Consider the following 26,939-nt stretch of genomic DNA (forward strand, 5'->3'; position numbering starts at 1 on the left):
TATAAAATTGTTCATGATGATATATTACATTCAGCATTTCACCAATCCCACCACCATTATACCTTCCCACCACCATTATTTCTAGTTTTTCCAACCACCACCCAAGCCTGCCTCATTAGCAGGTCCTAAATGATTTATTTTGTATTGTTTGTTATGATTATTTTGCTAAAAATGATCAAAAAATTTTTGTAAGAAGAAAGTGTGTGAAGATTGTTGTATCTCACCCTGGAGCCATTGAGCCCTTGTAAAAGAGATTACTAACATTTTGCAGGTTTAACTTTGTGTGTTAATATTTAAGTGAGTTTGGTTGCCTTCTACTTTACATTCCAATCCAATGTGGTGAGCTATTCCTGGTATACCAGTGGTGTACTGTATGTGATATCATGCAGCCACCAATGTGGCTGTGTGCTCCAGGAATTCTAAAATTTTGATGGTGTGATACAGTTGGACTTAAATGTTTAACTGGATGCTGACTGTGGAGTCCAGAAGCATCTCTGTAGCTTGCTGATCTCTTTTGATATTTATTTATGAATGTCTGGATCATGACCAGAGGCAGTTCATGGGCATGACTGCCAGGCTCCTGAAGAACAGGTGCTAGGGGAAGGTCGCCTATCTATGACTCCATGAGAGCCTGGAGATTTTGGAGAAAAAACCTGCATACCTGAGTTTTCAACAGATACATTACTATATGAGGCTCATTTGATCTTGTGGAGTCCGGTCGTAAGCATGGTGGCAATTGGGTTCTGAAGGTTTTTGGCTGCCAGGGTCTGTTTGGATGGGTGGAAAACTGCCCCTCTCCTCCCCCTCCCCATAGTTTTTAATAGAAACCAATTATTTTTGTATAGGTTCATAATGTTACTGCAGCATATTGGTTTAACCGTACCTTATTCAGCTTTTTTTCTAATTATTTTTGGTGTTTGACATAGCCACAATAATTTGAGCTAATATACATAAGAAGACACAAAGTTCTATTAAAATCTTTATAACACCTGATTTGAAAATAAAATATACTTGCTTAAAAAGTTTGATAGGACTAGAGATAGCTTGAGAGATACATTGATACCTTGAGCTCCACAGCTTTGCTGGGATTGGCTTTGGCTTGCTCTCTAGGTTCCACTGGCTGGGACTCCTATTAAAATAAGTCACAGTGATAACCAAACCTGATTTTGATAATACATGGATTATCATTAAAAAAACAAGAAAACTTGTTTTCAGTGGAGTTTCACTGGATAACTTTTTAAAATTTTTATTTTGCGGCCATACCTGGCTGTGCTCAGGGGTTACTCCTTCCTCTGCACTCAGGATGTGCTCAGGTAACCATATGGGATGTCCAGGATAGAACTGCCCACAAAGCAAGCACCTTATGTGTTGTACTATCACTCCAGCCCCTGGTCATGTTGTGTTCTATAGGTTATCTCCAGCATTTCAAAAGTATGATTTTGTGGGTGAGTGTCGCTCTTCTGTAGCACTCAATACCCATGGGCCACTTTTGGTAGTACTTGTCCCAGAAATAAGGGCCTTATTTGATGCTCTGCTAAGCAAAGCAGGGCCTTACTGGGTAGTGCTCTGGTTAAAGAAGAATTTTAATTAGTGTATATTCTTTAAAGATTCTTGAAAAATGTCCTGTTTTGTTTGAGCGAGGCTATGAGATCGTTTAAAAAAAAGTTTTTCTTTGTAAAAATATGAAATTTCTTAAATATGCTATTATTAAGATTATAGACTATTTTTTTGCTATTTGAATTGTTCCCAAGTGCTTTGTGCTTAGGAATGACCCCTGTTAGTGTTTGGAGGACCAAATGTGGTGCCGGAGATTTAAACTGGGCTCAGCTGTGTGTAAGGCACACAATACTATTCCTCTCACCCTAAAGATAATTTTAAGAAAGGTTTTCATTTTATCGTTTAATTTTCTTTGCGTTTTGGGTCACACCCGGGGATGCTCAGGGATTACTCCTGGCTCTATACTCAGGCATTACTCCTGGCGGTGCTTGGGGGACCATAAGGGATGCTGGAAATTGAACCCGGGTCGGCCGTGTGCAAGGCGAATGCCCTGAAAGGTTTTAATTTTAAATAGAGTATTAGAGCGTTTCTAGAAATAATGACTTGAAATACTATCATGAGTAAGAGGGAATTGATGTTAGGGTGGTAACAGAGTAGATAGCTATGGAATGTGTTAGGTGTGGGCATGATTTAAGAGGAGGAGTAAAAGATCATTCATATGATAGATAATTGGTAAGGTTTCAAGCCTTTACAGTATCAACCTAGTATGCCCCAAAACATACTTGCATATGTTTTACCCTAGACAGGTTTTTATTTTTTTTATTTTTATTTTTATTTTTTTTTGGTTTTTGGGTCACACTCGGCAATGCTCAGGGGTTACTCCTGGCTCATGCACTCAGGACTTGCTCCTGGCGGTGCTCGGGGGACCATATGGGATGCTGGGAATCGGACCTGTGTTGGCCATGTTGGCTGTGTGCAAGGCAAACGCCCTACCCGCTGTGCTATAGCTCCAGCCCCCCTAGACAGGTTTTAATGTCATTCTTTTGGTGTTAAAAGTGGAGGGAAAGTATTAGAATAAGGCAGGCCTTATGTCTTCTGTGGTTCTATGTGGTTCTATGTCTTCTGTGGTTCAGGATGTTTTGTATATTCATTCTGGTTACTCACCCCGCTTCATTCAGAAGCTTGTTTTGCTAGTAAATCAAGCTTCTAGTGGCTTGTTCTTTTAGCAGATATAATCTGGAAGTATAGATCAAGAGTGTTATTGAACCTTTGATAATTCTGTGACATTTGGAATATTGGGAATTCTAGTGTTTTATTTTTTCAGACTTACAGTAGCTATAAACTAAGAAAGCTTATATTCCACATATGTCTTGGGAAGAAAAATGTGTTACTGAAATACTAAGATATTTAAAAGTGTTTCCAATTTATTTATGAAGGCCATGTAGACTTTTGTGAAGATTATTGATGGTAAAAATCTATTGACAGTGGAAAAATATTGATCATAGTAATGAAACATGAATCCCTCCCTATTAGTATGTATATATGTACATATATGTGTGTGCTTGTTTGTTTTGGGGCTACACCTGGCAGTGCTGAGTAGCTACTCCTGACTGTGGCTTGAAGGCCACCTACCATTGGTACTTGGAGATCAAACCTGGACCTCCTGCATAAAAAGAACATGCTCAGCATGTTGAACTTTCTCTCTGGTTTCTCATTAGCATCTTAATCACTGTCACTGTCCTCCCATTGTTCATCCATCGATTTTCGGCCCAGTAATGTCTCCATCGTGAGACTTTGTTGTTACTGCGTTTGGCATACTGAATACGTAGCAGGTAGCTTGCCAGGCTTTGCCGTGCAGATGAGATACTCTCGGTAGCTTGCCAGGCTCTCCTAGAGGGGCGGAGGAATCGAACTCGGGTTGGCTATATTGGCTGCGTGCAAGGCAAATACCCTACCCGCTGTGCTATCGCTCCAGCCCAGCATCTTAATCATTGTGTTAAATTTATAAAATATTCAGGGGCTGGAAGATAGTATAGTGGGTAGGGCACTTACCTGGTATGCGGGTCACCCGGATTAGATACCCAGCATCTCATATTGTTCCCTGAGCCCCACCAGGAGTGACATGATCCTGAGGTCTGAGTCATGAGTAACCCCTGAGCATTACTGGGTATGGATTAAAAAGAAAACCAACAAAACAAAATGTATTAACTATCCCTACATATCAGCTTTTGGACAACTATTTAGTATTAAAAAAATAGAGAAACAAAAAATCTAAAGGAAAAGCAAAGAAATGAATAGACTATTTTTTTAAATAGCCTATCACTTTGATTCTGTTTATGTTAATACGCTGCAATTTGTGTTAAGTTACATTTAACTCTGAGCCACTGCTGGTCTCAATATGTTTTAAGCAAAACTGGTGGTTTGTTTTAAGTAAAACTGGTGGTTTACATGTGAAAAGTGTTTATGTTTAAAAGATAATTTTATAGGGGCCATGCCCCAGCGGTGTTTGAGTGGGAGTGAGACAGTCTCCACAGTATTTGGGGCAGGTAAAGGGTTGGCAGATGAGGGCCCAGGGATTGAACAAAACACCTTGCATTTTTATCTTTTATGGGTATGGCTCAATCCAGTGTAACCCAAATACCATCATTTCCCCTTCTCTTTGGAGATCCTAGACCTATAGTTTCTTCAGTATTTCCTTGATTCATGTGGCAGAACTGGAGAGTAATAGGCTTAAACAGTGCACTCCCTCCCACCCCAAATATATAGCTTTACTTTTCAAATATTTGAAGAGACTCTAGACAAGGTTGAGAAGTTGTTACTCATTCAAGTTGATACATATCATAGTACTAGAGTTAGCTCTCTGTCTAGCTGACAATTTATTTCATAAAAAATTGAGGAGGGTTTGGCCTGTACCTGGCTCTGTGCTCACGGGTCACTCCCAGTGGTTCTCAGAGAGACCATGTAGTTATAACAAGAGATCTGAACTCAGCCCTCCCATGTGCAGTGCAAGTGCTTCATCCTTTTCTCTGGGGCCTTACACAGAAATATTTTGCTTAAAAATGTTATATGCATATCTTTTCAGAACAACATCCGTTTTTTCGTTGTTTTTGGGTAGTGGTGATGCCAGGCATCAAACCCAGGAACTTGTCAGGCATGTACTCTCTACCACTGAACTATGTGACTAGCCCCTAGAAATACATGTTTCATACTTAAACACACCTAGATTTATGTGCATTTTTTGAAGTAGGATAGTCCAGAGGATACTTACTAAAGTTTCCTAATAAAGGCCACCCAGTATCTAATGTTAAAACAGTTTTCCTTGGCACTGTACAACCATATTATTTTAATTGGAAAATAAAAACATCTATTGTAACCATAGAATTCTTAAAATAAAATTTGAGAGCCACTGATATTATTTAATGCTTTTGATAATAAAAAATCTAAATATTAACTTTCAATTGTTTTTGTAATTTAAGATCTTATATGTATAGAAATGCGCTATAATGATGTTTTGGGAAAGTGTCTTAATTGTATTTAATCCTAATATATCAAGTTTTATAATTAATTAACCAAGACTTTATTTTAGGAAATAGGGCAAAATATTAGAAACTTCATCTATATTTCAAAGCAGGTTTTTAAATAATTGCTTACTTTTCTGTCATAGGGAGTCGGAAACACATTTTTCTTCTGACACAGATTTTGAAGACATTGAAGGGAAAAACCAAAAGCAAGGCAAAGGCAAAGTATGTACTGAATATATAATTTGATTTTGGTTCTTAAGATAATTTGTGCATTTGTAGGTATCAAGTTATGTATGCATATATGTACATGCATATATATAGAGAGAGACGGAAAGAGAGATGTGTGTGTTTTAGTTATATATCATCATTGTCTTTTAAAATGCCTTTTCCCACTATTAACATTCTGCAGTTTCTGTGGTTGAGTGATATCTGTGTTTTTGGTTAGATATTGTGTCATTGTCTTTTAAAAATGCCTTTTCCCACTGATAAGCATTCTGCAGCTTCTGTGGTTAAGTTCTAGATAAAATGTCTTATGATTACCTATTTTCACTAGTATAAAGTTGAGATTAATAATATATCATTCAGTTTTAGCAGTTTATTATTTACTTAGACCATGCATGTTAAGCAAACAGACTGTGATAATCTGCTGGTTTTATTATTTGCACAAGTGGTCAAATATATATCGAAGAAATGGATAAAATTTCTTTTCTAATTCAATTTAAAATTGTAGGATACCAATGTAAGCTTAATGTGTTATAATTGAAAACATTGTTATTCTTTATGTAATGTTAAGGATAAAAACTAATGATGAAATTCTGAGTCAGTAGACTACAAATTTATAGAGTATATACTCAATCACTATAGATAGCATGGTGATTGTTCAAGTTATTTCTGTTTCAGGATGGAGATTCAACTCTGCATATGTGTAAATACCTCGTGCAACAGTGGTTTTGTTCATACATTTGTTTCTTGGATCAAGTGGATAGATAGCTCAATAGACTGGAGCAAGTGATTTGCATGTAGGAGAATCAGTATTGATCTCCAGTACTACATGGTCCCGTTAGTATTAACAGGAGTGACCTCTGTGAGCACTGTTGGGTGTGACCCAAAACCAAAAGGAATAATTATTTTTCCTGAAATAAAATTTTGCAAACACAGTAACAACAAAGTCTCCAATGGAGACGTTACTGGGCCTGCTCGAGAAAATCAATGAACAATGGGAGGACCTTACTCTTACCCTTATTTCCTCATGACGCATTTACTTTAAAAAGCATATGACAGGAACATGGCTAGAAGGGCTAGAATGCATGTATTGCTTTCAGACACCCTGGGTTCATTCCCTAGCACTGTATGGTCCCCCAGTACTATTGAGCGTGCAGTCTCAAACCCTCCCCCCAAATACAGAAAAGTACAGTGAACAAAGAATGCTTCCACATAATTCTTCACCTGGATGCAATACATTATTTGAGCAATTTGATGAATATAACTTTTATACATATACCTCTGTATAAACACACACCTAGAATTTCATTTAAATGCTATGCATCTGGTTTCATTTGCTTTTAAAACTCAGTGGTATGTTATTAGTAGCAGCTTTCCTATCAGTGTATTTTTCCTGTCTGTAATTTTCAGTGATGTCATATATCATCATATTTTCTGTATGTAATAAATAGGATAGTTAATTAGTCATTGTATAGTTTTTAGGGCGCACACAATTTATGTAATTTATATAGGTTCTTGTTTCCTTAAAATGTAGAAGTTGAGAAAGGAAGAAAAAACTGAAAATATTAATCTGTGAAGTATAAAGGCACTTGCCTAGCATGTGACTGCAGCCATGACACTTCTTCAAATCCTAGCACTACATATGGTCCCCCAGTACTGCTGAGCACATACCCAGGAGTAGCCCCTGAACACAGTGTGTGACCTCTCTCAAGAAATGTTAACTGTGAATGTTATATACTTTGTTACATTGTTTGAAGTCTCTTTGCTTATTAATTACAACTAAATATCACTTTACCATTGGGATTTCACTAGTGTTTGCTTACACAAATAAGAACAGAGGAAAAAAGGTGAAAAACAAAAACCACCAAAAACAACCACACTTTTAGAGTGTACTATATAATTACTCAAGAGTTTTTTTTTTTATTCTACTACCGCCTTACAAAACTGAAACTACTTTTGACTTTGATGTAATTTACAAGTTGGGACAAGACCTTCAGTAGCATTTGAACAGAAGATTCACCAATTTTTTAAACAGTTTTATTAACTGTATTTAGACACTGTTATAAGTTGCGAGGGTCAGACAATATAATCTTAAGGGCAACTGCATTTAGACATTTTTATACATTCTGTGCACAGTGATAGTATATTTTTCTCTTGGTTTTTGGGCCATATCTGGCTGTACTCAGGCTTTAATCCTAGCTCAGATGTCACTCCTGGTGGTGTTTGGTATGTGGTGCTAGGGAATAAACCCAAGACAGACACATGCAAGACAAGTGCATTACCTTCTGTACTATTGCTTCTGTACTATTGCTCCAGCCACTGTGTTAATATTTTTATTGGGACCACTCCCTGTGCTTGGCAGACGGGGTAGGGCTGTTGGGGACATGAAATTTGAGGAATCCATCTCAGGGACTTGCACATGCCATTTATATGCTCTACTACTTGCGTTACCTGCCCAGCCTGTGTTCTAATAATATTAAATATTTTCTAATATTAGAACATCCCAGTGGATTAGAAAACTTTATTTTATAAAATAGGAAATAGGTATAAAGCTAAGTTCTCAAAAACATTGAACTCTATGTTGAAAGATGAAAAATGGTTATCTTAATTCTCTGTAGGATACTATCTCATAAAGTCTGACGGATGTTTTTTTTCCTCTACAAGATTATATTTAGGTTACCATGTTGACTTTTTATATTTCTCTTTATTATCACTTTTGCACATTGTTTTTAGAACGGCATATCATAATTGAGCCGTTTTAACTGAACTAGATTTTAATACTGTCCTGTCCCTGTCCTCCCATTGTTCATTGATTTGCTCAAGTGGGCCCAGTAACGTCTTCATTTTGAGACTTGTTGTTTCTGTGTTTGGCATATTGAATTTGTCACGAGTAGCTTGCCAGGATTTGCTGTGCGGGCGAGATACCCTCATAGCTTGCCGGGCTCTCCGAGAGGGACGAGGAATCGAACCTAGCTCGGCCAGGCTGGCTGCGCACAAGGCAAGCGCCCTAGTGGGGACTATTGAGGTTTATGATATAAACTGCAAATATACAATTTTCAATGTATTCTTTGTATACAGGTTCATCTTTTCTGTCACCCTTATCTCTGAAATTACTTTTTTTGAGACCAAAGTCTTTTACTAAGAACCAGGAATTATGTACTTAGTTTCCAAAATATTGACTCTCATTAACAAAAAATATAATTTAACAAGTATTTTTGTTCATTTATTTGGGAGAGGTTTGTTAAGAGTAATGGTTTTGGACTCTTGAAGAATGAAGGACCCTTCATAGAACCAAGTACAGAAGTATTCAGGCTATAAATGGGAATAAATTTTTCGACCTTTCTATAGATTAGTCTCTAATGTATTACCTGTTTTTGTACCGTTAATAACCTATGAATGGTTTTTACATTTTAAAGTGGTAGAAAGAGTTGAGATACTATGTGTCCCACAAAACCTGAAGTTTTGTGGTACTTCACTATAAATTTACTGCCTGTGTTCTGGTTTGTGCTCTCTTGTTGTCTCTGTCTCTTCTCTCTTTTTCTGTTCTCTCTCCCCTCTGTATCTCTTCCCACCTCCGCCTCCCTTCTGGGCATTGAACCAGGGTCAGTTGTGTGGAAGACAGTCTCTTATCCTTTGTAGTTCTTTGGTCCCTAGATTAGTATTTCTCAACAAAAGGCTCCCTCTGGGCCCCCAGGATATTCCAAGCATGCCATAGGTGAAAAGTTCATAAATGGGGGCTACAGAATAAGATTATTGAGCCAACAAGTAGGACAAGTAAAACAGTAGAAAGCAAATTAAATTTTGAACTATGAGTTACTTACTTGATAAACTGTTATTCTTACTGCCCACTATAGTTTATAGCCTAAAGCAGAAATCCGGTGAAGCTGATACAATTTTACTTTTCCCTTTACAAATTAGAAAACAACTCTGAAGCACATTGTGGTTCAGTAATTTGCCCAGAAAAGCTCAGCTACACTTATAAAGAAATTTGGAACCATTAATTTGGTCAGTGTGTAAAGGCTGTATCCTAAGTACAGTGCTGTGTGAGGTATATGGTAGTAATAATGAAAAGAAACATGATACACAAAAAGAGGCTGTTAAAACCATATTATTTTATGATGTGTATGAGAGTCATTTTTTCTTTCTTGACTGTGCTGGGGCTCAAGCCTTTGTTTCATGAATGGAATCCCCATCACTGGCCCATACGCCAGTCTCTTTTTAAGTCAAGTTTAAGCATATTATAATTTTGTACTCTATCAACTGCTTTTGTTGTAACTCTCTTTTCAACTCCAAATGATAGGCATATAAATTATGTTGTATTTTTATCCAGACTTGTAAAAAAGGCAAAAAGGGCCCAGGAGAAAAGGGCAAAGGTGGAAATGGAGGAGGAAAACCTCCTGGTCCAAACCGAATGAACGGCCATCACCAACAGAATGGAGTGGAAAACATGATGTTGTTTGAAGTTGTTAAAATGGGCAAGAGTGCTATGCAGGTAATGTTTATCTTATTCTTTCTAGGTGATTTCCAGAGGACTTGTTCATTTTAATTAATTAATTTATTTTTTTGCTTTTTGGGTCACACCTGGCGATGCACAGGGGTTACTCCTGGCTCATGCACCCAGGAATCACTCCTGGCGGTGCTCAGGGGACCATATGGGATGCTGGGAATTGAACCCAGGTTGGCCACGTGCAAGGCAAACACCCTACCCGCTGTGTTATTGCTCCAGCCCCGGACTTGTTCATTTTAAATATTATAGAAACATTCCCCAATTTTTCTAATTGTATCTTAAGACGTTTATAATGCTGCATTTTAGTTGAAAGCAATAGACTTGTCAGAAAACTAAGGATTTGTCTGTTCAGACATAAGAACTTTTAACTGTGTTCTGAGCCATTTTCTGTTGCATTATTTTCTTTTAATGGAATATAAAAAATCATTTGATTAAAAATACATTGATGTAAACCCTGATTTTAAGATTTTAATTTCCTCCCGAATTTATACATTTTCCATTAAAACATGAAGCACTTTGCCTACATAGAATTCCTTGTTGAGTGACCTAATGTAATCATTTATCCACTTCACTGAATTGAGTTATTTTGGTCACTGTTTTCTATATATAACTTTTGTTATTTGCCCTGTTTCTAGCAGAACAATAAAAATATGGAGTCATATCCATGTTAAATCATCCTAAACTTGTTACTTCTACATAGTTTTATGATTGTAGTAGCATTTCATGTTTACAGTGTATGCTGAAGACATATGGTTTTTAAAAATTGAGAAAACATGATGCTCAAAGAATATTCTTGCCCAGTAAATGTATTTAATTTTCTAAAGATATAGGAAACACTTCCTCTTTTCTTCACAGAATTAATGTAGCAATGTAGCACTGTCCTCCCGTTGTTTATCGATTTGCTCGAGCGGGCACCAGTAACATCTCACAACAAATAGTGAAACTTGTTACTGTTTTTGGCATATCGAATATGTCATGGGTAGTTTTCCAGGCTTTGCCATGTGGGCGAGATACTCTCAGTAGCTTGCTGGGCTGTCCGAGAGGGGCGGAGAAATCGAACCCAGGGCGGCTGTGTGCAAGGCAAATGCCTTCCCCGCTGTGCTATCGCTCCTGCCCACAGAACTAATGTGGTTTTGTTTTATGCTGTTTTTGGGGGGGTTGGAGAAGGGTTCATGGGCTGTGCTAAGGGGTTTCTCTTGGCAGTGCTTAGGAGAACTACATGGAGATGGAGTTTAAACTGAGGCCTCCATATGCAAAGCATGCACTTTGACCTTTTATGCTATCACTCTGACCCCATAGAACTAATTTTTAATAAGTGCAAGGTACACATGGGTGGTTTAGGGAAAATGTGCTGTTTAAGATTTTTGTTATTAATAAATAACCAAACATACCTTTATTGCTGTGGAACAATAAATGTTTTTATAAATGAATTAATGTATTGATTAGCATTAATGAATTTTTATACATAAAATGTGCCAGTAAATGTTGGCTTTTTGAGTTATCATCAGTCATACAAAGCAGTTTATTTTCTGTATTTGTTTTGGGCCACACCCAGTGCTGTTTGGAAGACCATGAGTTGTTGGGGATCAAACCCATATCTGAAGCATATAAAACTTCCTTGTCCTTTGCGCTATCTCCCAAACCCTTTCAATGTATTTTCTTAATTTAATCCCATCTTAATTCACCTATGTAGAAAAGTTTGTGTTCATATAGTTATTATTATAGATCTAGTTATTTGATCTTTGAAATGTTTGTGCCTGTATATGACATTTCAAAAATAACGTCTTAAAATATTGCTATGCCATGGCTTATTTGTTCTTATTAAAAAAGTCTCCTATCTGTGGTTCCCTCTTTGCGTAATTTTATCAAGGGGATAAATGACCTCATTTACATTACATTGTTATTTCATTCCTTTTCTTTTTATGTTATACTTTTTGTCTGTATTTTTTTTTATTGGAACTTTCAGTTTGTTAATATCAGAAATCTCAGCTTACATCTGTTGATAATCAGGCAGTTATTTTTGTTAGTCTATAGGATATTTCTTTTAATGCTTGGCTCATCAAAATTAATTTGAAGGCCACGGCCCGTGGTGTGTACTGCCACTCTTTGTGCAGTACTCCCAGCAGTGCGTGGGGGCTATGCAGTGCCAAGGATTCAACCCAAGATGTTTACATGCAAAATATGTGCTCTAGCCCTTTAAATTAGCACCACCAGGAGTGATTTCTGAGTGTGGAGGCAGAAGTAAGCTCTGAGCACTACGGGTTGTGCCCCCAAACAAACAAATAGAAAATGTTAGTTGCACATTTAATTATTTTTGCCAGTGCTATTTTAGTATTTAAAGAATGAAAATTTTCCTTGTTTTTGTGATGGTTATGTCTTAGATTACAATGCCTGTATGCTGCTTTTTCCCCTAAATGTTTTTCCATGTCCATAGTAGCACTTGGAAACTTCTCTACATTAATTTCTCGTTGAAAAAAAATGTAGTTTCTCTGTATTCCAACTTTATGTAATTTTCCAAGACTGAATTTGAGCAGGAAGCTAACCTGTTTACCATCTTCCAAAAGTTCTTCCTTTTCTAGAACTTTCATATTTCTGTATGAAATATTTGATATTAACCAGCCACAGTATACACTCCATTCTCAGGCTTTTGTTCCTTTGCTTTCTTCCATGTTGCCTAGGATTATCTAAATTGATAGATGTCATTAATTTTTAGTTTTAGACTTTTTTCATGGGGGTAGAGATGCGTGCTTTCAAGTAATTCTCAGGATGCTCAGGGATCGTTCTGATGACAGATCCAACCAGCCCATGGCTCTCTGTTAGGACCTAGCAGCGTGATGCTATTCTAATGTGATACAGTTGTGATTCTATACTATTCCATTGCTAGGGTCCACCGAGTCTACAACCAGTAGCGTTCTGGAGCCATGTTATTGCTGGGAATGAGCAAAGGCATGTGTGTCACCTGTTCTTTGAACTGTGCCCTTGACTTTTTTCCCACTCTGTCAAATGGTGCTTAAGGATCCCAGGGCCACTCCTGGCATTGCTTGGCCAACTATTGTCACTGGTTCAGTGTGAGGACCCATGGATATGGTACCACTTTTCAAAGTCTGTGGTATTATAGAACACAAGGAGCTACCATGACGGTACACAGGGACTTCTGTGATGCTTTGGAGAACATGTGGCAGTGGAGAGTAGAAGGGAATCAAATCCTGGTTGATTGCTTCTTTTTTCCCTAGCCCCCTGAAATTTACTAATTTGGTGTTGTTTGGGGACCATATGTGGCGGTGTTCAGGGGTTACCTAGGACTACACAAGAGGTGTTCTGGGCCTGCTCCCAGTATCTGCTTAGGGGTTACTCTGATTTTCTGTGGATTGAACCTGCTCCTCCTGCATACAAAAGCTGCACTTGTCCTTGTCCTGTTGCACTAACTCTCTAGCCTGGAATTTACTTCCTTTGGGGTGGGTGGGGCGCACATGGCAAAACTTAGTGATTACTCCTGGCTCAGGGATCACTTCTGGCTATGCTTGGGAGACTATATGGGATGCTGTGGATCAAATCTGGTTCAGCCATGTGCAAGGCAAGCTCCCTATCTGCTGTACTATTTATCTGGCCCCTGGAATTTACTTATTTAAAAATTTTTATTTCATTACAGCATGAATATTATATATTTAATGCATATTTTGGTAAAAAATACAGGAAATACAGTAATGTAAACCTATTTTTTCTAGGATAAATTCAAAATGTTACTATAATAGTAATTATACTTTATAGAATTGGATTCTGTAGTTGATTTTCAGATTCCTTTTTATTCAAAAATGGATTAGCCATCATTTTGTACCTTGAGGTAGTTATTTTACTTAATTTGCTTATAAAGTTGAATTTTATAATGTAAAAGTATATATACATATGTATGTTAACTTGAAGTAATGTGATATTACTTGTCTCAGTGATTTTAAGCAGATTTAATTTTAGAGCATGAGATAAATCTAATTTTTTCCCCTTCTACTGTAGTCGGTGGTAGATGATTGGATAGAATCATACAAGCATGACCGAGATATAGCACTTCTTGACCTCATCAACTTTTTTATTCAGTGTTCAGGCTGTAAAGGTAAGATAATTTTGGAACCAGAATGTTCTCAAACTGTATCTTCTTTTTGTCCCACCACAAGACATACGTTACATAAAAACTTGTCCCAAGCTGTTGTTTATATAACTAATAGTATGGGTAAGGAATAAAAAGAGCAAAAAACAAAGCAAGAAATAAGGAAGTTGTGGCACTTACGTTTACATGTGAAAGTTATTTTAAAACTGGCAATTGATAATTGTTATGTTAATTTTATTAGATATATTTCCCACTTTCATCAGCTGGTTTTAGGAACAAAGAAATGGATCAAGAAGGGAGAAGGAAGATAATGAAGAGGTACAGGTTCAAAAGACAGGGAATTGTAAAGTTTAGGGAATTATAAAGTGGTATGAATAACAGTAAGTAATTAAGTGGATAAGTAAGTAAGGAAGGAATTGGTGAAATTTCCAGTTCTTCTAAAAAGTAAAGAAACAGGCTGAGAATAGGATTTTGGTGAAAATGTTTTTACTTTCTTTAAAAATATATTAAAGCATTAGGGGGAAAATACAGACTATAGAAATTTTTTTCCTGTAACAAAAATATTTAGTTCAGACATTTGAAAATGGAACAGAATTATGTAAGGTGGGAAAATCATGGATCCAAATCTGTATTAATAGATGAATCTAGGTTCTGATCTATCATGTGTCTCCCTAATTCTTGATTCATTCTTAAAATTCCAAATACTATTGTAGAAGATGCCAAATAAATTACAGTGTTATAATGCTGTATGTTATGTTATCATTTAATAATCTATTTTGATGATAAAAGTCAGGAAGGAAGTTTGTTTAAAGATATAAATTAGTTGAGATCCTAGGGAATTATTGGTCTGAATAGAATCCTGAGAAGCAACTTATTTATGTCTACTTCTTTAATTCTACAGTGCACCCTTAAAAATTCTGTCAGTTAGAATTGTTAAGTGATACAGAATAAGAACTAATACATTTTGAGATTGATTGTAATATTCAGTGCAGTATGTGTATTATTTTGTATATGTGTGATTTACTAGACAGATACATTAACTTGCTGAGTCTGTGATCTTCATAATGCCATTATTGTTGTCAGTTTTGAGAAATTGACTTAATTTTAAAGTATGTAGTTGCCTAGTTTACTTCTTTAGCTGAAGCTGATTGCCAATCAGTATTAGAAACTTCAGCTGACTCTGCTCAGAGGAAGTGTTGTAGTGATGACAAAAATCTTTTTTTAAGTAGAAGTAGTTCCCAAGTAGTACTCTGGTGACCACTTCTGGTAATACTCAGTCTGAGTATTGGCCTCTGAGCTGTCTCCCTGTTCTATCCCGCACCCCCCACTTTTTTTTCCTTTTTGCAGTGCTGGAGATTGAACCCAGACCCTCAGACATGGATGGCATGCCCTCTATAAAAGAGTAACATCCTTGGCTTCAGATCTACTCTTTCAGAAAAAGATATTATATTTGTTTTTATTTTACTTGTATCCAGTCTATCTTTTTGGAATTGGAGTCTTTTTAAGTGCCTGTTTGTTATGTTTTATAAGCAAGGGCCATATCCCGTTTCCTTAGATTCTCCTTTTTTGCTGATGGAAGTTTGATTGCAGAACAACTGAACAGTGTGAGAAATAATTTAATGAGTGGAGATTCTTGGGGATAGTTTTTTTGCCACATTCTGATGCTCAATGGTTACCACTTTGGTATTTCATAAGGTGTGAGGGATTGAACTGTGTGCTATAGCTATTTTGCTGACCCTTAATTCTGATTTTTATTTTAGTTATACTATAGTTTGGTTAGTATTAGTTACTTAGTTTAATTTTCAGTAATTTCTTAATTGTATTCTGAATCATAAATTAATTTTTGGGTCTTAGATTAAAATCTAAGGCCTCATACATTATACATTTGCTGTACTGCTAAGCTACATCCCAAGCCTCTGAATTGACTTTTTAAATATGTCTCCACATTTTGCAGTGTTTGGCGCTACTCTTGGCTCAGTGCTCAGGGGTCACTGCTGGTGTTGATAAGAGGGTCTGTGTGATGCCAGGGATTGAACCTGGGCCTTCTGCATGCAAAGCATGCACTCCATCCCTTTAAGTCATCTCCCCATGTCTTGTGGTGATTACTTTTTCTTTTTTCCTGCTCAGCTGCCAGTTTTCAGAATTTAAGTTATTAATCTTACTTCATATCCTCCACACTTTTAAGACAGTCTGACCTGATTTCCAGTGAAACTTTCACACCTGCCTCAGTAGTTTGTTATACCTATTTTTCTGTTTGAAAAAATATTCTGGCAGTTATGAGAAGAGGAGGTTTAAAATGAGTTATTTGTAAAATTTGTTATATGAAAGTGCTTATTTCATCTAAATGTCAGGGATTATGTTTACTTGTTCCTAAGAAAGGCCAAGGTTAAAGTATCTGAGTGTAAGGTGCAAGGGTTTTTATACTATGCTTCTTTCTTTAGTCAAGATATTGTACTCTTCCTAAATATAGTAATATGTGAAAAAATAAGCAAAATTTAAACAAAATGGGTTCTTAAATATTTGGTAAGTAAAGACTCTTCCAAAATGCCACTAAAATTGGTGTCACCTCCGGCAAGTAGGATGATGTACATAATCTCAGACAAATCATTTAACTTCTCTTTAGTTTAGCTTTAGTTTCCTCATTTCTAAATCCAGTACCTGCCTCCTAAGCTTGTAACCAGGTCTATGGCTATAGATAAGGAGCTCAAAGTATTACTTGCTATTTTTTCAAGTTTGGGATTGAGACAGATGATATTGTGTTTCGTAATTTCATACACATAATAAAGTTCTAGTCAGTCAAAGTACCATACTAAGTTTTTATAAACTCATCCTATACTGCAACATTTCTTTTCTTAGATGTTACTATATCCACTCGTATGCCTGGCAAATAATAAATAACAAGTAATAGAAACGTGACTTTGAAAATCCATTGTTTATTCTTTGTTCAATGTGGTATCCTAACAGTGGCAATTCAAGTGCATTGTCTTCCTGCATTGTCTCCTTTTCCCTGAAATTCTTTTTCTGACATTCCATCTCTCCATAACTTTTACTGCTAGTTGTAGTGTGTATGTATCATTTCTCCTTTCCTACCCTATTGTATTCAAAATATCCTTATCAGATTTCTTCTGTGAAATGCACCACCTAATCCTTTTGTTGGGGTGGAGGGGCGGAGGAGGAATCCAAGCTATTGCTTTTATTGGGGCTGCCAATCCTTAGAGCATTTATTATGTACTACTTTAAGTAGTTTATTTCTACCTCCTTCCCTCCCTTCTTTTCAACTTCCAAGTAGATTACAGGCTTCTGGATGTATGGGAAATACTACTTATGTTTATTTGAGGCCTCACACACAGTTCTAGTTACTTAATTAGCCTGGGTAAAATGAACTCCACCTATTACCTTTCCTTTATCATCTTCAGGCGAATTGTGAGGTTTTAAACACTACTGTGTATGCTACCTCATGTTGATAACACATTATTTATATTTAATAGGCTAGCTAGTATGTATTTTGTATTATAAGCAGTGTCAGTCAGGAATGGATAAGGCTAACAAGAATTTTCTGTTGAAAGTGTGGCACTGTTTTCTTGTGCAGTGTTGAGAATGTCTTTTCCTTGTGCTTTGTTTATAGGGTTTATTGTCTCGATAAAGATCACATTATAAATATGCCTGCCTTTTATGTAACTGTAGACATTTCAGTAGTACAGACTGTCTAATATATTATTTTTTTTTCATTTTTCCTTATATTAACTTCTTGCACTTGCAAAATTTCAGGAGTTGTCACAGCAGAAATGTTTAGGCATATGCAGAACTCTGAAATAATTCGAAAGATGACTGAAGAGTTTGATGAGGTAATTTATTACACTTACTGTTTGTTAACTTTGTACAAATTGACCTTGGCTTACACTTAAACTTTTTTCTCTTAAATTTTTAAGGAAAATGTTTTATTTTTTGTAGTGCTGGGAATTCAATCCAGGGTGTCAAGCAACATGAGGCTTGTGCTCTACTGTTGAGCCACTTGCTCAGTCCTTGAAAGTATCTTTTAATCCTTATGATGAGCATAGTGTGTAAGAGCTTTGGTATTAAAGTCATCAGAAGATGACTATGTAACATTGGGCAAGGTTGTGTCACTCTTAGAATCGGTTGTGTCATTTGTAAAATGGGGCCGAATAAGTTCAGAACTCTTGGCCTACTTGCCTTATATGTGTGAGGCCCTGGGTCTGATCCTTAACACCACAAATAATAAAATTTCATGAAAAATAAAATTTAGAACCTAAGGTCATGGAAGTCTTGCAAGAGGAAGAATTTGATCAGTTCTTGGAAACAAGGTCTTTTAGGCAAAGAAATAATTATTATATTGTTTAAAATTCTTATGTTTCAAGTAAAAATAATAAAAATAGAAGATTAAAAATAGACACTATGGTACAGCTGGTTTTGTAGGCAAGAAAAAAAGTTTAATATCAGAAAGTAAATGTGGTTCAACTGCATACAAAATGAGTGATACAAATGAATGACAGAAATATAAATGATAAAGACATTCTTCCTAAACTTGGTTTCATTTTTTCCTGTCTTTGAAGTATTTCCAATGAAGCATAGATAGTGTAGGCTCCTTTAGTATAGACACTGTTTGTTTTGATCGTAGCAGTCTTACTGAAGTTTTCACTAAGAGATTCCAAGTAGAAAGCCTCATCTCATTTGCATTTCACATGGTTATGTTTCCTAGTTTATTCTGATGACGTAACTCTGAACTATCATTATAAATGATAGTGCCCGAGAGATAGTACAGGGATTGAGTCACTTGCCTTGCACATAGCTGACTCTAGTTCTATCTGTGGCTGTATATATGGTTTCCTGTACACCACCAGGAGTAACCCCTGAGTATAGAGCCAGGAGTCAACCTTGAACACTGTTGGATATGGGTCAGAACAGAAAAACCTATAAAAAGGATGCGCCTTTGATGGTCACTAGTGCTATTAATCAGTATCCAAGTAATTTAGAGGTAATCATGATTAAAATAATATTCTACTTTTTTATTTAGGAGTATTGCTATTTATTCAGCCATTGATTAGGCTGATTGAATTGGGCATGAACTCCACCTTACTTATTTTTTTCCTTTTTTATAATTTTATTTATTGAATCACCGTGAGAGCAGTAACAAAGCTTTCGGGTTTAAGTCTCAGTCATACAATGAAACACCCGTCCCTTCTCCAGTGCCCATTTCCCACCACCAAAAACCCCAGTATCCCCTCATCCCACATCCTCCCCCTACCTGTGGGTCAGATGATTTCCACATTACTCTCTCTCTACTTTGATTACATTCAATATTTTGACACCAGACCCACCATTATTATTTGAGATTTTACCCCTATACTCAGATTTGCCAAAAAGGCAACAGTAGACAATTTGTTTTCTATTGCTGATTATGAATAAAATATGATGTCGCACAGCCGCAGTAGTGGCCACGCGATTTTGGAATTCTGCAATTTTAACAGTTAAATCTAGAGGGATTTCTGCCAAAACCTGCTGGGTTCCGAGATTTGTTCCTGAGTCTCTGGGATCATGGCCATTAAGCAGCTTGATCAGGAGGCAGAGAGGCCTTTCGTGGGCGGCGACTTGGGATCTTGTTGGGGCAGGAGGAAAGGGCGAGCTCCACCCCCATCCAGCAAGGCCACACATGTCTCATCACTGCGGGCGCAATCTTGACTGTCTAATGACTTCTGGAGTATGGCGGCCACCTAGCCACCAAGAAGGAGCAGGCGGAGGGCCACCACCCTTTCCCCCCTGGGGTGGACCGGTGACAGTAATCTATTGCGGGGTCCCAACATATTTCTGTCAAAAGCTGCTGGGTTTCGAGATTTGTTCCTTAGTCTCTGGGATCATGGCCATTAAGCAGCTTGGTCAGGAGCCAGACAGGCTGTTTGGGGGCAGCGACTTGGGGGTCTCCTTGGGGTGGGGAAGAAAGAGCAGGCTCCACCCCCATACTGTGAGTCCCCGAGTATCTTGTCACTGCGGGCCCAAACCTGACTGTCCAATGGACTCTGGAGGATGGCGGCCACCGAGCCGCCAGGGGGAACAGGCCAAGGCATGAAACCTATTGCCACCTGGGGTGGCCCGGGGCCAGCAACCTATTGCATTTATGCCAAAAGCCGCTGGGTTCTGAGATTTGTTTCTGAGTTTCTGGGATCATGGCCATTAAGCAGCTTGATCAGGAGCCAGAGAGGCGGTTCGTGGGTGGCAACTCAGGGGTCTGTTGAGGCGAGGAGGAAAGGGCTGGCTCCATCCTCATCCCGTGAGGCCCCATGTGTCTCGTCACTGCGGGCCCCAACCTGACTGTCCAATGGCCTCTGGAAGATGGTGGCCACTGAGCTGACAAGGGGAAGCAGGCGGAGGGACAACACCCTTTCCCCTCCCGGTGTGGTCCGGCACCGGTAACCCATTGTGGAGACCGGATGCATCTCTGCCAAAAGCTGCTGGGTTCCGAGATTTGTCTCTGAGTCTTTGGGATCATGGCTGTTAAGCAATTCGATCAGTAACCAGAGGGGTCTTGCCTCCAATTTTATAAGCTGAGCTGGAGGTGGTTTGTGGGTGTGTCTCCCACATGCCTAACTTTTGGCCGTTTACTTTCTTGGTAAACTTTGCCCCAAGTTTTTGAGGTCTGGCCAAAGGCACAGCAGCAATTTTGAGGTATCTGGAAGTCTGAAGGTGGCATCAGGCTGCTGATGCACTCACCTCACAGGTATAGACTGACCTGCTGGTGGCACCATACCCCCAGTATTCTTTTTAATATTAAATATTGTAGTGAGATCTTTATTACTAAAAGAAACAGCTATTCGATATCAGAATCCTGAAATACGGTTTGAAAACATCAGCAACCCATTTTTTGTAATAATTAAGGTAGAGTAATCACTATATGAGAATCTTCAAAATACGGAAGAAAAAACAGATGGCGAATTAGGGCCGTGTACTTAGATAAGAGACTATTGAACTTTTTTATATTACATGACTTAAAATTTTTAGAAGTTACTGTTACAGTGAGAAAAAAATGTTTCTTTTTCCTTTATATGCTTTTGGGCCATATCTGGAGGTAATTGGGGGATACTTTTAGATTTCTCCTTGAGGTTTAGTTCAGTGGTGCTTGGTGCATGATGAAGTCCCAGGGATATAACATGAGAGACTCCAGCATGCAAAGTATCAAAAGGCTGATTTGAGCTATCCTGGCCCCCAGGAAAAAGAGACTGTTAAAAATATTGCTAATGGTAGATAAAATGACCATCTTAAGTCTCTAGGATACTGTAATCGGTGACTCTAAACTCTGACAAGGTCTATGTATTCTTGATCTCTTTTTAAATATTTTTTTTAAATTTCAAGACAATATAAAGACTTTGCCACAACTTTTGCTTGTAACCTATTCCTATAAACCTAATGCAGTATTCAAAATCTTTGCCTACCTGTTTTTCTGTTACTATTTTTGCACATATAAATTAAAATGCACTTAAAATTTCTCTATTGAAACATGTGTTTCATAATTTTATAATTTTAGTATCAAATTGTTTCTGTAGAGCTTTATGCAAACAAATTTTAAATTAGTATGTGTCTAAAAGATGATCTTTGAAAATTATTTATAGTTTTAAATATTGAGACCAACTAAATATGTTCACATGAATATATTTAGATTACTTCTGTTTTGGGATATTCCTTGTATTTGTTTTCCATCAAGCAGTTTTCTCCACATGGATACTTTTTGATGACACTCATTTTATTTCCCTTCCCACAGACCAGGTGTAATCAAATGAAGTGAACATAATCTTAGGATTTTATAATCTTTATAATGAAAGATGAATCATAGAATTCAATCATTTGCTCTTTTTCTCCCGTCTCCCAGTTCACAATGACTGCATCTTAATTGCCAGCATTCTCTTATATCTTCTATTGGGCTCAATACATTCAAGCCTCAACACAGTTCTCTTTGTAGTGTTATCTTAGCTAAGTTGGCTTAGTCTCACCTCCTTAGCCACTCTGCTGCTTGTCGTAATGGAGCTTTCCCTGGGCATAGAGAGAATCATTGCCCTTCATGTACCATGTTACTTTGTGGAACTTATACTTGCACATTTTTTTTACAAAACGTTGGGCATGTTTTAGTAACATTCACCTTACTTACAAGAGTGGTGAGGAAAGGACTGTATGCGTTTGTGTGTGTTTCAGGGATCAAAACCAGGAAACATTTTACAATGTTTTTGAGTGGTTTGTGTGTGGAAGGGATGTGTGTGAGATTGGTTTTCAAACCGAGGGCCTTACAAATGTGAAAGTGCCCTACTTCTGGGGTATATTCCTGGCCCTTTCTGATTTTTAAAAAGAACGTACTTGTTTTTAATTTTTTATGGAAGATCTTAATGTAACTTTATTATAAAAATTTTCCCCTTTTTTAACAGAGGAAGACCTGATTACCAGTCATTCCAGGCTGTACTATTTGATTCTCATTTCTATTTAAAATTTTTGTTTATACCTGTTCACTTTTGTCCTAAAGCTACTATTGTAATATTTTGATTATTTGCAATTCACATAATTTCTATTAAATATCTAGAATATTTAACAATTTATTGATGTGAAGCATATAATTAGTTTGATTTTGGTTTCCTTTTGAAGAAATTTAAATATCTTTATTGTGGGATAATATTTCGAATTGATCAGAAAGATGTAAATAATTTGTATATATTTTTGTTGGTTAACGTAAACTCAAAATAGCCATTTTTATCTGGAAGGAATAGAGGTGTTCTTCTTTTATATCTTATTTTTCCAGCGTTGAGAGTTGGAGAAGAAAAGTTGAATTAAAGGAGTTTTATTGCATTGGCTTGGGTGAATTAAAAATGAGTAAAATTCATTGTCATACATTTTAAATAAAATTGCTCTTTAAAATTTCTGTTTTAGGATAGTGGTGATTATCCACTTACAATGGCAGGTCCTCAGTGGAAGAAGTTCAAATCCAGTTTTTGTGAATTCATTGGTGTATTAGTACGGCAGTGTCAATATAGTATCATATATGATGAGTATATGATGGATACCGTCATTTCACTTCTTACGGGATTGTCTGACTCACAGGTCAGAGCATTTCGACATACAAGCACCCTGGCAGGTCAGTATTTAGAGAGGTTTTTGCTGTGTTTATTTCATTTGGTTGAGATGAAAATTATTCTCATTTAGGAATCGAAACAGTGACACATTAATTTTTGTTTATAAAGTAAAGGATACTTCCCTCTTTTCCAAACTCTAAATTTAATTGAGAATGAAGTAGTATTTTTAGTTTTGAGTCGTGAATGCATTCTATTTTTAATATATCATGGTTTTCTTCTGGGAAACCTGCTTGATATTTACTATGCCACAGAAAGGAGGGAAAAGGTACTTAGGAATAAATTGGGTTCTTGAAAGATGTTGTATCATGGAAGATATTGACAGAAGAAATGAGGAAAGCAATTATAAGGAAAATATAGTCTGATTAACCCTTACTTTTATCTCTGGTTTGCATAGCTCCTCCTGGTATAATGATCATATCAGAATGATACTTACTCCCGAATCATTGCTCAAAAAGTTGATTTTGTTTTCTCTATCAGTTTTTCCTGTTGCAGTGACCAGGGTTCACACATATGAACTGTGGTGAGATATGATCATTATACTCTGGTGGGATATAAAATGCTCGCCTGGGCCCTGTGACTGTCTCACTCTCAGTTGTGGTCCATGCAGACATTGTGGGTGTGCTGCTTGCTGGCTATCATCTCTTGGCAGCAATGTTTGTCAGGTGTCATGCATCGTTACGGTGCTTCAGTGTATCTGACTGTTCAACAGAGATCACAGACTCTGCAAATATACTGAGGGGCCTGGTCTGCAGAGCTTCTACGTCATGCTTGAAACAGTTGGGTGGTACCAAGGATTAGATTTATGGATTCATGGTTGCAAGGTGGGCCATTTTGCACTGAGCCATTCCCTCGCCGCCTTTTCTGATATTTCTGAGTTGTTTTAATCTGTGTCCCATTATTTGATCTTAAATTTTATGTTTTGGTTTTGGTTTTGGTTTTTGAACCATGGCAGCGCTGCCCAAGGCTTTCTCCTGACCCTGCACTCAGAGATCATTCTTGGCGGTGCTAGGGGGACCAGATGAGGTGCTGGGGATTGAACCCGGTTTGGCTTTGCAAGGCAAGCACCCTACCTGCTGTACTATTGCCTTAATCCCTAATTTTAGTTACTTCATCACCACCAGAGTGCTCAAGACCCTCTGTCATTGTCCTTATGTCCCTCTAGTCCACTTCTTCTCCTTTGAGTCCTTTTTGTCATCCATGTCCTTGGTCCCTGTCTCTTCACACCCCCCCTCCCCGATCCTCACTGGTAACCTCAGTTTTGTAATCCAAGGACAAGGGTTTGTCATCTTTAATTTTAATGATAAAAACTACATTTTAAATCCTTAGTTCTACAACAATTTTGCTCTTTTTTTGGGGGGGTCACACCCGGCGATGCTCAGGGGTTACTCCTGGCTCATGCACTCAGGAATTGCTCCTGCCGATGCTCAGGGGACCATATGGGATGCTAGGAATCGAACCTGTGTGGGTCATGTTGACTGCGTGCAAGGCAAACACCCTACCTGCTGTGCTATCGCTCCAGCCCCTGCTGCTCTTTTGATACCAGTTAAATCTTTCTTTTCTCCTAGAAACTAAAAATAATTTTTGATTCAGTTAATAAGTATGTGCATTTTGGTTTGAGTAAATCAAATAGGCATTGTTGTTAGTATTGTAGTCATTAACAGTATAATGCATTTCTGAAAAAAATTCTCTTGATGTTTTTGCAGTTTTTTTCCAAAAGAGTACTTCTACATTTCCCAGAAAGTCTGTACTTCTACATGAGTTAACAAGAATGGAAAGTGTACTTTTACTACCTGCTCTATTCTTCTTTTTTGATAGGAAAGTCTTTATTGCTTTTTTTTTTAATTAGTGAAACACCATGAGGTACAGTTGTAGACTTACAAATTTTTGTGCTTGGGTTTCAGTTATACAATGATCGAGTACCCATCCCTCCACCAGTGCCCATTCTCCACCACCACTAATCCCAGTATACCTCCCATCCCCCATCCCCCATCCCCCATCCCAACCTGCCTCTGTGGCAGGGTATTTCCTTTTGTTCTCTCTCTCCTTTTGGGTGCTGTGGTTTGCAAAAGAGGAATTGAGTGGCAATCATGTTTGGTACCTGCTCTATTCTTAATAGTAGACTTTATTTTTATTTAAAAAATTAATCTTAGATTTTATTTCAAGCACAAATTTACAGTACTGTTTGATAGGATTTCATACATAACATGTAGGTTTCATTTTTGTTTTTATATTCTAAGTCACAAAACATGTGTGATCTTGCTCTATGAACTTAAGATATACCAAGAACTTGCTGGCTAATGTAAACTCAAACAATTATGATTGTAAAGCGAATGACTTTAGACTAGAATAGCAAATAGCAAACTTGATTTGCTAAGGGAGTGAAATAACTCAGTAGAAAATTGGGAAGTCTCATTTATTTTGGTTATGGAGCTAAGACTCATAACTGAGGTTCTAACCTGGGCCTCCTCATGCATGCACGCATGCACTCAGTCTCTTGAGCTAGCTCTCTGACCTAGAAATAACCTTTTGAAAAAGAGCTAATAGCTCTCGACAAATTAACATGCAGTTTTGTGCTATTCCATCATACACTGAACCAGGTTGTCTGGAGTAAGCTTTAAAAAGCTTGAACTAGCTTAATATTTCAATGTTTATATATTAAATTACGGGCACTGAAACTTGTCTAGAAGCAAGTAACCAAAGTTAGGGATCTGGAAGAGGTCTAATTAAAAGCATTTTATTGAATGTAATGTGTTCTTTGTACTTTTGAATTTTTGTCTAGATCTGATTTTCACAGTTGTACCATTATCTCTATCATAATGTGTAGTAGTAAGATTATAGAAAACCAAATATTGATAAAACGCTTAAACCTCTTTTGGATGGTTATAAAGCTCCTCCTGCCTTAGTTACGGAGATAGCTAAATTACTGCTATATGAAATAAATTATACTTAGGCAGTGAATCATGATTTCTGGGAGAAGATTGTTGTCGGAAAGATATTTATAGAACAGTGGAATTTGAATATGGTGTGGAATCAGATTACCTGGTTTAGGATTTTGGTTTATACAACTTCTAATGAATTTTGTAATCTAAAGCAAATTTCTTAATTTCTTCAAATTTGAGACCCTTGTGCATATTAGAAGATTAAACCAAGAAAATTACTTGGTGTAGGTAATTGATATATAGTAAGTATTCAGTACACATTAGTTGTTGTTTTATTATTGTTGTTACTCATGTTTTTCTAATACAAGCTAAGCAGTTTGTTTTGTTTTAAATTTAATCTTATTTCAAATTTTTTTGTTGATAAAGCTAATTTCAGTGATTTCTGTTTAAAGCTATGAAGTTAATGACAGCTTTGGTGAATGTGGCACTGAATCTCAGCATTAATATGGATAATACACAAAGACAATATGAGGCAGAACGGAATAAAATGATTGGGAAACGAGCCAATGAAAGGCTAGAGCTCCTGCTACAAAAGCGGAAAGAGGTAAATTTATGCCTTGAATATTTTGTTATTTTATTGTTGTCTCATGAGATTCAAGTTTTAAAAGTTTAAAATAAGCATTTTAAGCTTTTGAATCCTATTTCATTGATAGTGGAGGACAACAATATAACATTTCTGTATTTTTGCTATGTGTGGAATTTTGGACTATGAAATAGTTAATGGTTTGATGTATGGAGTCATCAGCCAGTCTGATAAGTTGTTTTGAGCCTTAATGTTATTTATCTCTGTGGAAATGTTCCTCTTGATTTCCTCAGGTTATCGTAAGGATCAAATAAGATTTCACTTACATGAAATTGCTATGGAATACAATTTCTAGGCTATTTATGGTGTCTGAATTGTTTTCTTTTTGTGCTTTTGGAGGCACTTGGACTGATCACTCAATACTGCTTCGTATCATGAAAATCCATATGCTAAATAATAGTAAATATGTGGGTTTTTTAATTGAATCATCATAAGATACAGTTAGAAAA

General features: G+C 37.1%; 1 protein-coding gene across 8 annotated transcripts in view; it reads left to right on the forward strand.

Moving 5' to 3' along the window:
• STAG2 (STAG2 cohesin complex component) overlaps window positions 1–26,939 on the forward strand; it is a 155,699-nt gene that overhangs the window by 69,350 nt on the left and 59,410 nt on the right. For all 8 annotated transcript variants that reach the window (XM_056125644.1, XM_056125650.1, XM_056125649.1 and 5 more), the window contains exons 3-8: window positions 5,162–5,240; window positions 9,571–9,732; window positions 13,756–13,852; window positions 17,615–17,691; window positions 22,766–22,970; window positions 26,300–26,451. In XM_056125644.1, coding sequence (XP_055981619.1) covers window positions 5,162–5,240; window positions 9,571–9,732; window positions 13,756–13,852; window positions 17,615–17,691; window positions 22,766–22,970; window positions 26,300–26,451 — 772 coding nt within the window. The remainder of the gene's footprint in view (window positions 1–5,161; window positions 5,241–9,570; window positions 9,733–13,755; window positions 13,853–17,614; window positions 17,692–22,765; window positions 22,971–26,299; window positions 26,452–26,939) is intronic.

Source organism: Sorex fumeus, unplaced genomic scaffold (genome assembly GCF_029834395.1).
Source record: "Sorex fumeus unplaced genomic scaffold, SorFum_2.1 ptg000058l, whole genome shotgun sequence".
In the NCBI taxonomy this organism is placed as follows: Eukaryota; Metazoa; Chordata; class Mammalia; order Eulipotyphla; family Soricidae; genus Sorex; species Sorex fumeus.